Raw genomic sequence first — 12889 nt, forward strand, 5'->3', positions numbered from 1 at the left:
ACATGCATCCGCTGCTCTAGATGTCAACTTCTTTACAGTCCCGCCTCCAACCTCATCTATTGCATCCGCTGCTCTAGATGTCAACTTCTTTACATTGGCGACACCAAACGCAGGCTCGGCGATCGTTTCGCTCATCACCTTCGCTCAGTCCGACTTAACCAACCTGATCTCCCGGTGGCTGAGCACTTCAACTCCCACTCCCAGTCTGACCTTTTTGTCATGGGCCTCCTCCAGTGCCATAGTGAGGCAGCTTGCAACCCAGCAGTATGAACATTGACTTCTCCAACTTTAGATAGTTCCACTGTCCCTCTCTTCCCCTCCTCCTTCCCAGATCTCCCTCTATCTTCCTGTCTCCACCTATATCCTTCCTTTGTCCTGCCCCCCTGACATCAGTCTGAAGAAGGGTCTCGACCCGAAACTCCTGAGATGCTGCCTGACCTGCTGAGTTACTCCAGCATTTTGTGAATAAATACCTTCGATTTGTACCAGCATCTGCAGTTATTTTCTTATAATTTTGATCAAATCTTTCTACCCCTTTCATAAACATTCTAGCTATTTAAAAAAGGGATTTGGTTAATTACCTTGTGTGAGTAAATGTTTACTCTGTTCACTCCTGAGCAACCTCACTATAATTTCAAGTCCCCTTGTTATTTATTCTCACCAGACAAATTATTTTCTCTATCAGATATCTCTTAATCTTCTAAACGCAAGTAAATGGAGGGTAGTTTATGCAACCTAATCTCAATTTAACCCCATAGGCCCCAGTATTATTCTGATAAAACTACATGAGAATAAACAGTTCACGTTTGTAATGTGTATCGCACGTGACAAAGATACACACATTTGTTAGTCCTTACTTTTTTGTTAGTTCTTAATTTTTTGTTAGTCCTTAATTTTTGTTAATTACTCATACTATGTTTAAAGTTTTTTTTAAATGTTGTTACAATGGCCCAAACTGCAAACCTAGAGGCACATCGGTGTAACAAGTTAAAATTCTATGGCCTCAAGCGTCTGAGAACAGTTATATTTCAACATTATACACAATGTCAGATTTATAGTGGTCAGTCCTTAACTTTAAAAATAAAGATGCCCCAACGTTTGGTTTTGGAACGTTATCATCGGAGAAGAAATCAATGGTCTGAAATTATTGTTTATACCTCCACGCACAGAGCAACCTTGACTTACACAATAATGTGAAAAGACCTAAAGTATTTATGTGGTGTCACTTGCCACAAAATCCCACTCCAACTCGAAGCAGGGCTTAACCAGTAGTTTGGCGTTAAAGTTCCTAACCCCAGCCCCCCACCCTCTACTCCCCCTTGGCATCTGCTGGAGAGTTTGAGTAATCCATTTTCTTCTGGACATCTTTAATATTTAGTTTTTAGTTTATAGATACAGTATGGAAACAATCCTTTGGCCTACTGAGTCCACGATGGCCATCGATCACCCATTCACACTAGTTCTATCCTCTGCCACTTTCTCACCCACTCCCTACACATTTAGGACGTTTTTTTAATATTTAAAAGACCAATTAATCTACAAACCCATACTTGTTTGGGATGTGGGAGGAAACTGCAGCATCCAGAGGAAACCCACCTGGTCACAAGGAGAACGTGCAAACTCCGCACGGACAGCACCTGGGTCTCTACTGCTGTGAGGCAGAAGCTCTACCAGCTGCTCCACTGTGCTGACATAAATGTACTTACTGAGATGTGGACATTAGCTGTAATTTATTGTTTTTTCTTAAATTTTTCCGTGATCAGCCACAGTGGGAATTGAACAAGCGTTTGGATCAATAGCCCAGCACAGATGGAGTTTAATAGCTGAATTTCCACACCATTCATGCTTATTGATTTCCCCAATTACTCTCTTGTCTGAATTATTTCCACCCCTCCACTACAATCCTTTATCCGGCAGCCGTCTGCATGGTCTGTTCCCCAATATTTGCTTCACTCTTCTTCGGTGGTTTGAGATTACAAGGGAAAAGCTTTGTCCAACATGCACGTTTCCTTGGGTTTAGTGCAGTGTCGTGTCACAACTTCTCTTTCAGATGTGATCCTCTTGGCCCACATCAGGAGTTGCTGAAAATCATATTTTGCTTTCCGGCTCTAATGTGGTGCATCTACCGATGGTTTCATGAAACAGTTGGATAGTGCACTTTGCTGGAGAAAGCACACTTACCAATGGACATTTTCTTGATAAACTCTTATATTTTACCTTGGAGTTAAGCCTTTGCCAGCTTGGCTTCCTTAGCGCTGTTTGTCAGTTTATTATCTTAATCAATAATGAATGTCGTGCTGAAAGGATGCATGTCAATGGTTCAGTGTGAATTTATTTTGGAAATTAATAGTTATAAATCGATGATAAAAATGTCTTCAATTAAATCGGCGCAAAACATCTTTTGCGTACAATCTTCCAATTTGTTTCAAATCTGGAATTTTCCCCAAGAGATTGAAAGGGTGTGTAGAACCAGTAACTTGTACTGGTCATTAAAGAGATGTACTGGAGACTGATGTTCCCTTTAATTCCTACCTTGAACAGTGCATGCAAAGTCACGCTGCAGTATTCCGCACCGGGCCGGTGCTGAAAGAAGGCTGTGAAAAGCTGAGCGACTTGTACAATTCCTTCAGTGACATCAAGACATTTGACAGAGGTAAATATTTTTCTAAAATAATGAAAAATGCTGTAAATGCTTGATTAACGAGGTAACATCTTTGTGGAGAAATGTGAAGATGAGGAACGCAGAGCCAGATCTATCTTATTTGTTTGCTTGGGCCACTGGACTTTGCATGGGCTTTGCGTTGTCTCAATGCTCACATAGTCACTGGAATTTAGAAGGATGAGAGGAGATCTTATAGAAACGTATAAGATTATTAAGGGGTTGGACACGTTAGAGGCAGGAAACATGTTCCCAATGTTGGGGGAGTCCAGAACAAGGGGCCACAGTTTAAGAATATGGGGTAGGCCATTTAGAACTGAGATGAGGAAAAACTTTTTCAGTCAGAGAGTTGTGAATCTGTGGAATTCTCTGCCTCAGAAGGCAGTGGAGGCCAATTCTCTGAATGCATTCAAGAGAGAGCTGGATAGAGCTCTTAAGGATAGCGGAGTCAGGGGGTATGGGGAGAAGGCAGGAACCGGGTACTGATTGAGAATGATCAGCCATGATCACATTGAATGGCGGTGCAGGCTCGAAGGGCTGAATGGCCTCCTCCTGCACCTATTGTCTATTGTTTCAGATAATTGACTTTTTTGACAAAGGGATGACGATATTTTTTGATACATTGAATAAATTGCCACTTCATTCCCAGAACTATTTCAGTGTAGTTTTCAGTGTACTAAGATCCAAAGGGTTCATTTTCAGATGACATAAAAATGGTTAATTCTGGAAACAGTCATCATTGGAAAGAGAGACCATTATTTGTTTCTTATTGCAATCAGTTGAATTTTACTTTGTCAGAAGCAGGAAAGAGAGAAAACAGTTTAGTTACAGGGAGGTATCACAAAATGCTGGAGTAACTCAGCAGGTCAGGCAGCATCTCTAGAGAGAAGGAATGGGTGATGTTTCGGGTTGAGACCCTTCCTCAGACTGAAGAAGGGTCTTGACCCGAAACGCCACCCATTCCTTCTCTCCAGAGATGCTGCTGCCTGACCTGCTGAGTTACTCCAGCATTTTGTGATACCTTCCATTTGTACCAGCATCTGCAGTTACAGGATATGGTACACTATCCGTTAGGTTGAGACCAGGTTTTCCAGATAACTTGTAGATTAGCTCATCTGATAAGATTATTAAGGGGTTGGACACGTTAGAGGCAGGAAACATGTTCCCAATGTTGGGGGAGTCCAGAACAAGGGGCCACAGTTTAAGAATAAGGGGTAGGCCATTTAGAACTGAGATGAGGAAAAACTTTTTCAGTCAGAGAGTTGTGAATCTGTGGAATTCTCTGCCTCAGAAGGCAGTGGAGGCCAATTCTCTGAATGCATTCAAGAGAGAGCTAGATAGAGCTCTTAAGGATAGCAGAGTCAGGGGGTATGGGGAGAAGGCAGGAACGGGGTCCTGATTGAGAATGATCAGCCATGATCACATTGAATCACAAAGCAAAGAGTGGGGATAAATGGGTCCCTTTCGGAATGGCAGGCAGTGACCAGTGGGGTACCGCAAGGTTCGGTGCTGGGACCCCAGCTATTTACGATATACATTAATGACTTAGATGAAGGGATTAAAAGTACCATTAGCAAATTTGCAGATGATACTAAGCTGGGGGGTAGTGTGAATTGTGAGGAAGATGCAATAAAGCTGCAGGGTGACTTGGACAGGTTGTGTGAGTGGGCGGATACATGGCAGATGCAGTTTAATGTAGATAAGTGTGAGGTTATTCACTTTGGAAGTAAGAATAGAAAGGCAGATTATTATCTGAATGGTGTCAAGTTAGGAAGAGAGGATGTTCAACGAGATCTGGGTGTCCTAGTGCATCAGTCACTGAAAGTAAGCATGCAGGTACAGCAGGCAGTGAAGAAAGCCAATGGAATGTTGGCCTTCATAACAAGAGGAGTTGAGTATAGGAGCAAAGAGGTCCTTCTACAGTTGTACCGGGCCCTGGTGAGACCGCACCTGGAGTACTGTGTGCAGTTTTGGTCTCCAAATTTGAGGAAGGATATTCTTGCTATTGAGGGCGTGCAGCGTAGGTTCACTAGGTTAATTCCCGGAATGGCGGGACTGTCGTATGTTGAAAGGCTGGAGCAATTAGGCTTGTATACACTGGAATTTAGAAGGATGAGGGGGGATCTTATTGAAACATATAAGATAATTAGGGGATTGGACACATTAGAGGCAGGAAACATGTTCCCAATGTTGGGGGAGTCCAGAACAAGGGGCCACAGTTTAAGAATAAGGGGTAGGCCATTTAGAACGGAGATGAGGAAGAACTTTTTCAGTCAGAGAGTGGTGAAGGTGTGGAATTCTCTGCCTCAGAAGGCAGTGGAGGCCAGTTCGTTGGATGCTTTCAAGAGAGAGCTGGATAGAGCTCTTAAGGATAGCGGAGTGAGGGGGTATGGGGAGAAGGCAGGAACGGGGTACTGATTAAGAGTGATCAGCCATGATCGCATTGAATGGCGGTGCTGGCTCGAAGGGCTGAATGGCCTACTCCTGCACCTATTGTCTATTGTCTATTGAATGGCGGTGCTGGCTCGAAGGGCTGAATGGCCTCCTCCTGCACCTATTGTCTATTGTCCATCTGGTTAATACGTGCAGGAAGGAACTGCAGATGCTGGTTTAAACCGAAGATAGACACAAAAAGCTGGAGTAACTCAGCGGGTCAGACAGCATCTCTGAAGAAAAGGAATAGTTCATAGCTTAATTGGGGGAATTAGATATAACACGAGCAAAGGAAGATAAGCACTTTGAAATGGCGACCAGTGGAGAAAGTTAATTCAAAGAACAACAGAGACTGCAAAACATAGAGTTGCAGGAGGTAGAGAAAAGCGGGCTAGTGTTCCAGATGGATGAATCATCTGCCTGCCCTACGCTTTGAATTCAAATTGGGTGTCATTGTTCCACTGTAAAAGGCTAAAAAAGCAAGAGATCAAATTGTGGAAATGCGATGCGATGGAGAGCTGAAAAGATGGGCAACTAAAAGTGAAGGTTCACTGTTAAAGACGGCAGGGAAGAGAGAAGACATTCTGGCCTTCCATCACAGTGAGGAGGTGACTGGAGGAGACTCGCTGTGATGGATGTTTTTGTGATTGTGTGTTTTATTGCTTTATTTTTATCGCCTCTCATTGTTGACTGTGGGTAACGTAATTTCGTCCAAAAACATGTTTTTGGATGACATAAAGGTACTTTATACTTGTATTATACTTATACTAAAGACCGAACAGTAGTGCTTTGCAGAGGTCAGAAAATCTAGATTAGATGTTTCCAAAGTAAGAGAAGGTTTCCGACTGTTCTAATGGTGCCTCGAAGATATGTTTTCCTTGGCAATGGTCTGTGGTGCTCCTTGACCATAGCTGAAATAGTCCTCCACCACATTTCACATCTCCCCACGTCTCTGCTCCAAATCCCTCTCCTCCTGTGTACAGCATGTATAGAATTCCCATGGTCCTCAATTTCTATCAGCCAGGATCCTTATACAATAGATCATCCTTTGCAATTTCCACCACTTTCAATGCTATTCCATCACCTAACACGATCAGCCATGATCACAATGTAGGGTGGCGCTGGCTCGAAGGGCCGAATGGCCTCCTCCTACACCTATTTTCTAAGTCTCTCCTGTCCTTTCCCTCTCGGCATAATGAAGTGACTACTCCCCTTGTAAATTCCCTGGTCAGCACTTCAGTCACCACCCACCATTCCCATCTCACATCACTTCCCCATGCTAGATGGAGCTCTTAAGGATAGCGGAGTCAGGGGGTATGGGGAGAAGGCAGGAACGGGGTACTGATTGAGAGTGATCAGCCATGATCACATTGAATGGCTGTGCTGGCTCGAAGGGCCGAATGGCCTACTCCTGCACCTATTGTCCATTGTCTATTGACAGAGAAGGAGAAACTGGGAAAATGGAATGGGAATTTTACTGAAATTCATACAATCAACAAGCAAAAAAACTGAAGAGGAGGAATGTTTAGTTTATTTATTGTCACGTGTACACCGAGGTACAGTGAAAAGCTTTTTGTTGCATGCTATCCAGTTAGTGAAAAGACTATACATGATTACTATCATGCCATCCACAGTGCACAGGATAAAGGTGATAATGTTTAGTGCAGGATAAAGTCCGATTAAAGTTCAAAGGTCTCTAATAAAGCAGATGGAAATATTTGCAATGAAAACAGAAAACGCTGGACCTACTCCGCTAATCAGGCAGCAACTGTGGAGAAATAAAGAGTTGACGTTTAATTTCCACTCTGCTGAAGGGTTACTAAACCCATGGTTGTGTTAATGAGAGCTGTACGTTTTTGTTTCAGGTATTGTTTGGAACTCTGACCTGATTGAAACCTTAGAGCTACAAAATCTGATGCTCTGTGCCCTACAGACTATCAATGGTGCCGAGACCCGCAAAGAAAGCAGAGGAGCGCATGCTCGGGAGGACTTCAAGGTTAGAGTCATCTCTAAAACAATGTCGCACAACAAAACTTCACCACCACCAAATTGCATGAATTGTGTACCGAATTGCATGAATTCTATGTGAAATTTGACTTTTTCTAGTTTACCATGAGTTAAAAAAGCCTAGATTTTATCAAGCAATTTTAGACAATAGACAATAGGTGCAGGAGGAGGCCATTCAGCCCTTCAAGCCAGCACCGCCATTCAATGTGATCATGGCTGATCATTCTCAATCAGCACCCCGTTCCTGCCTTCTCCCCATACCCCCTGACTCCGCTATCCTTAAGAGCTCTATCTGGCTCTCTCTTGAATGCATTCAGAGAATTGGCCTTTTGCAAGTTGATTGCAATTTTGAAATGCAATCAACTGTGTAATGGCGGGACTGTCATATGTTGAAAGACTGGAGCGACTAGGCCTGTATACACTGGAATTTAGAAGGATGAGAAGGGATCTTATTGAAATATATAAGATTATTAAGGGATTGGACACACTAAAGGCAGGAAACATGTTCCCAATGTTGGAGGAGTCCAGAACCAGGGGCCACAGTTTAAGAATAAGGGGTAGGCCATTTAGAATGGAGATGAGGAAAAACTTTTTCACTCAGAGTTGTGAATTTGTGGAACTCTCTGCCTCAGAAGGCAGTGGAGGCCATTTCTCTGGATGCTTTCAAGAGAGAGCTAGATAGAGCTGTTAAGGATAGTGGAGTCAGGGGGTATGGGGAGAAGGCAGGAACGGGGTACTGATTGAGAATGATCAGCCATGATCACATTGAATGGCGGTGCTGGATCGAAGGGCCGAATGGCCTACTCCTGCACCTATTGTCTATTGTAATGTAGCAAACAATTTGTGTGCAACAAATCGCAGCGTGAAAGTGACAAGATGTCTTGGTGTACATTGTTGGCTGATAGATAACGTTGAGATAGCCCCCTTGTGCTTTGAATGGTGCTGTGATTTTGTTTAGATCCCCTTGAGAGTACAATTAGCTAGATTTCATATTGTCATTCATAAAAGGACTGAGAATACTTCTCGGTGGCCGAGTCTGAAGTGTCTGAATCGACTAGTTTGACTTTCTTGTGTCTTTTGTCATTTCAGGTGAGAATCGATGAATATGATTTTGCAAAGCCTTTGCAGGGTCAAGAGAAAAAAACTTTTGATGAACACTGGCGAAAACACACCCTGTCATCTATGGATCCAAAAACTGGAAAGGTGAGAATATATGACTCGGGTAAACGGAAGAAAGTTTGCACAAAAGAAAAAGTTCCTTGTGCACAAAATCTACAGCACAAAAACATATTCTTTGGCCCAACCATGCTGACCAAGATGCTCGTATCCCACCAACCTTTTTTTCTATCCATGTACCTGTCAGGGGATTTATTCACAAAATGCTGCAGTAACTCAGCAGGTCAGGCAGCATCTCGGGAGAGAAGGAATGGGTGACGTTTCGGGTCGAGACCCTTCTTCAGACTGAAGAAGGGTCTCGACCCGAAACGTCACCCATTCCTTCTCTCCCGAGATGCTGCCTGACCTGCTGAGTTACTCCAGCATTTTGTGAATAAATCGATTTGTACCAGCATCTGCAGTTATTTTCTTATACTACCTGTCAGGGGAAGGGTCCTGACCAGAGGTGTCACCTGTCCATTTTTTCCAGGGATGGTGCCCGACTCGCTGAGTTGCTCCACCATTTCTTGTCCAAATGTCCCTCTCAACCTCTACGGATTCCTCTATCAGCTTGTTCCACCTACGTCTGCGCCAAAATACTTGCCCCTTGGCTCCCTTCTAAATCTCTCTCCTGTCAACTTAAATCTATGTCCTCTTAGACTTCTATCCTGGGAAAAAGATTGTGACATTATCGATGGCTACGATGATTTTATATGCCCCCTACAAGATTATTATTTTGCCTTGTGTACTGACAATAGGTGCAGGAGTAAGCCATTCGGCCCTTCAAGCCAGCACCACCATTCAATGCGATCATGGCTGATCATTCTCAATCAGTACCTCGTTCCTGCCTTCTCCCCATACCCCCTGACTCCGCTATCCTTAAGAGCTCTACCTACCTCTCTCTTGAATGCATTCAGAGAATTGGCCTCCACTGCCTTCTGAGGCAGAGAATTCCACAGATTTACAACTCTCTGACTGAAAAAGTTTTTCCTCAAATCCGTTCTAAATGGCCTACCCCTTATTCTTAAACTGTGGCCCCTGGTTCTGGAGGGGAAGGGAGGGGTGGGGCAAGGGGGGGGGAGGGCGCGGGAGGATGTTGGGGTGGGCGAGTCGCAGTCTCTCTAGCCTCCCCTTGTATCTCAAGTCCTCCAGTCCTGGTAGCAACCGTGTGCATCTTTTCTGCACTCTTTATAAGTGTGGGAGGAAACTGGAGCACACGGAGAAAACCCACGCAGGTCACGGGGAGAACGTACAAACTCCCTACAGACAGCACCCGTAGTCACGATCGAACTCGGATCCCTGGCGCCGTCAGGCAGCAACCCTACCACTGCTCTATCTGGCCGCCCTGTTCTATTTTCATTTCCATGGTGGAAAAATATGAAGGAGCGGGCATATCTTTAGGCTATTTAACAGTTCGGCAGGATTTAACGTGGATTGCCTTTCCTTTCCTATAATCATTGTTTTATCAGTTGATGGGCAGTCAATTCCGCGCGGCAGGAAGGGTTGTGCGTGCTCACGCCACCCACGTGGTGGTGGAGAATTCACAGACGTCTGTCGTCATTCAACTGTGGGAGTTGGCATGCTTTACCCGCCCGCATGGTGGTGGGCCTTGCCTGTTCTTTCACCCATTCAGTGGGAGCTACCACCCTGTGCTCGCCAAGACACAAGAATCCCGCAGAATTGAGGGCGTGCAGCGTGGGTTTACTAGGTTAATTCCCGGAATGGCGGGACTATCATATGTTGAAAGACTGGAGCGACTAGGTTTGTATACACTGGAATTTAGAAGGATGAGAGGAGATCTTATCGAAACGTATAAGATTATTAAGGGGTTGGACACGTTAGAGGCAGGAAACATGTTCCCAATGTTGGGGGAGTCCAGAACAAGGGGCCACAGTTTAAGAATAAGGGGTAGTCCATTTAGAACTGAGATGAGGAAAAACTTTTTCAGTCAGAGAGTTGTGAATCTGTGGAATTCTCTGCCTCAGAAGGCAGTGGAGGCCAATTCTCTGAATGCATTCAAGAGAGAGCTGGATAGAGCTCTTAAGGATAGCGGAGTCGGGGTATGGGGAGAAGGCAGGAACGGGGTACTGATTGAGAATGATCAGCCATGATCACATTGAATGGCGGTGCTGGCTCGAAGGGCTGAATGGCCTCCTCCTGCACCTATTGTCTATTGTCTATAGAATGTCAACCAAGAATTTGCAGACGGAGTCATGGATTTTAATTAGCAGAAGCATCTAGAATGGCATTCCAACCTTACAGGGGAATATCTTGCTGAGCAAGAGCTTGTTTGGGTAGAGATTCTGATTAAAATGGACCATCTGAAATAGTCTTTTAAATTGGACTCCACATGGGGCGGCTTTAATTAATTAATTAGGAGCATGTGCTTATGATGAGGAGTGAAAAGACAAAACACTACATGGTAGGCATTCCCTTGAGTCAGCTTCTATGTCGTTATCCCATTAGATGTGGGCCATTGCCTTTCAATTCAGGCTGCAGCTGGATTCTGCGGATAATCCGTTTTCTCGGTAGAATTTCTCTTATTTTCCACTTCTTGTGGATTTACCAGCATTTTCTGAACTCATATTTTCCTTTAGTTTGTTTTGTAGTCGTGTGTAGGAAGGAACTGCAGATGCTGGTTTAAACCGAAGATAGACACAAAATGCTGGAGTAATTCGGACAGTCTGAAGAAGGGCCTTGACCCGAAACGTCACCCATTCTCTCTATCCAGAGATGCTGCCTGTCCCGCTGAGTTACTCCTGCATTTTGTGTCTACCTTGAAGTTATGCGCAGTGAGGTGTATGTCATGTTAATTAAATTTATCGGAGTATATTTGGTCTATGTAGTTCATTGTTTGAAATGAATAAGAATTGCATGCAATTGTCGGGTTGGTTGACAGTATACCTACGTCTCTTCTAACCAGTCATGTGTGACTTTGACATTCTAGGTGACGCTGAACTACAGGCCTGTGATAGACTCAACATTGGATGCTGAAGATTGTGCCTCAGTTCCTCCAGCAATACGTTCTTATTAGCACAACAGCACTGGTAAATCCACTGCAAACTGAATTGGGGTAACAAAGCCATCTGTCGAATGCTTTATTTAATAAAATTCTGTGTAATATATTGGCAAATTAGGTTCCCATCTGACCCTGTTCCTATTTTCTAACTATCAATTTTGTTGTAAAAGATGAGCTTCATCTTCAAATATAGCGGGTGCTAATAATGAATGCAATGCTCTTTGTGTATTTATCCTTAAATGATTTCTCTTCAATAGAATACATAGTTATTGTGGCAACATTGGGGAACATGCACTCTTTGCCGATGCTAGAAGCTTCTCAGCCGGTTCAATGGAAAAAAAATAGTTTTGCAGTGACATAATGGATGTGCGCTCTTGAAATTGTAAAATCCTATCTCAAAATGATTTTTTTTTTTCCATTTATAATGAAGGTTGGCAATGAATCCTTTACTGTGGGATATTTGTACCTCTTGGGTCTTCTGTGCAGGTGAAGCTGAACATTATCCGTGTAGCACCCCACGCATGAGCCGTGGAGCGAAGGCTTGTAATTAAGTGGATTGTTTTATTGTTGTTAAAAAAAAAACTTGAATGTTCAAATGGATGCACCTACATCGACATGTGTACATTCTAAATAAAGCAAAGTTCGGCACTTCCAAAGTCTGCATTGCTGGTCTATTCGAGACATTTTCCTCACTATATTAACTTGTGAAATCTTTCTCAGTATTCATCTTTAAAACGACACGGTTGCCCTATGTATCACAAAATGCTGGAGTAACTCAGCAGGTCAGGCAGCATCTTAGAGAGAAGCAATGGGTGACGTTTCGACCCGAAACGTCACCCATTCCTTCTCTCCAAGATGCTGCCTGACCTTCTGAGTTACTCCAGCATTTTGTGATACCTTCGATATGTACCAGCATCTGCAGTTATTTTCCTACACGGTTGCATTATGCAGCATCTTTCATGACCTCAGGACATCTCAAGGGTCTCAACCCGAAACGTCACCCATTCCTTCTCTCCAGAGATGCTGCCTGACCCGCTGAGTTACTCCAGCATTTTGTGTCTATCTTTGGTGTAAACCAGCATCTGCAGTTCCTTCCCACATATCATCATTACTACCGATGAAGTATAGTCACTGCCATAACATATGAAATGTATTGATCAATTTGCCCAGGGAAAAAAACCCATGGAAATTATTGATATAAACTACGGAGTAATTGTGCTTGACGGTTAAGGTTTTATATTTACAACTGAGAATTCCCTTCAGATAATGTTTTGAGATTGTTGCATCCATGTGACTGGGAAGTCAATTCTTGGCACAACTCACCTTAATGAAACTCTTGCAGTGCAATGTTGAAATGATGGCCATTGATAATGTGCCTCAGTCTCTGTGTGCCCTTGCCTCCTTATCTAATGCAGTTAGAAACATAGACAACAGGTGCAGGAGGAGGCCATTCGGCCCTTCGAGCCAGCGCCGCCCGCCATTCGTTGTGATCATGGCTGATCATCCACAATCAGTAACCCGTGCCTGCCTTCTCCCCATACCCCCTGATTCCACTAGCCCCCAGAGCTCTATCTAACTCTCTTTGAAATTCATCCAGTGAATTGGCCTTCCGTGGC

The 12889-nt window shown here is 43.8% G+C and overlaps 1 protein-coding gene across 2 annotated transcripts in view; it reads left to right on the forward strand.

Annotated features, from left to right (window-relative positions):
- sdha (succinate dehydrogenase complex, subunit A, flavoprotein (Fp)) overlaps positions 1–11915 on the forward strand; it is a 50425-nt gene extending 38510 nt beyond the window's left edge. Inside the window, exons 12-16 of one of the 2 annotated variants that reach the window (XM_078398331.1) lie at positions 2542–2653; positions 6958–7088; positions 8189–8302; positions 11202–11301; positions 11704–11915. In XM_078398331.1, the coding sequence (XP_078254457.1) occupies positions 2542–2653; positions 6958–7088; positions 8189–8302; positions 11202–11288 (444 nt within the window). In that variant the 3' untranslated portion in view covers positions 11289–11301; positions 11704–11915. Of the gene's footprint in view, positions 1–2541; positions 2654–6957; positions 7089–8188; positions 8303–11201 lie in introns of both variants that reach the window. The other variant, XM_078398330.1, reaches the window with a different exon arrangement.
- Positions 11916–12889: the final 974 nt, after the last annotated feature.

The sequence above is a fragment of the Rhinoraja longicauda genome, chromosome 4 (assembly GCF_053455715.1).
Source record: "Rhinoraja longicauda isolate Sanriku21f chromosome 4, sRhiLon1.1, whole genome shotgun sequence".
Taxonomy (NCBI): domain Eukaryota; kingdom Metazoa; phylum Chordata; class Chondrichthyes; order Rajiformes; family Arhynchobatidae; genus Rhinoraja; species Rhinoraja longicauda.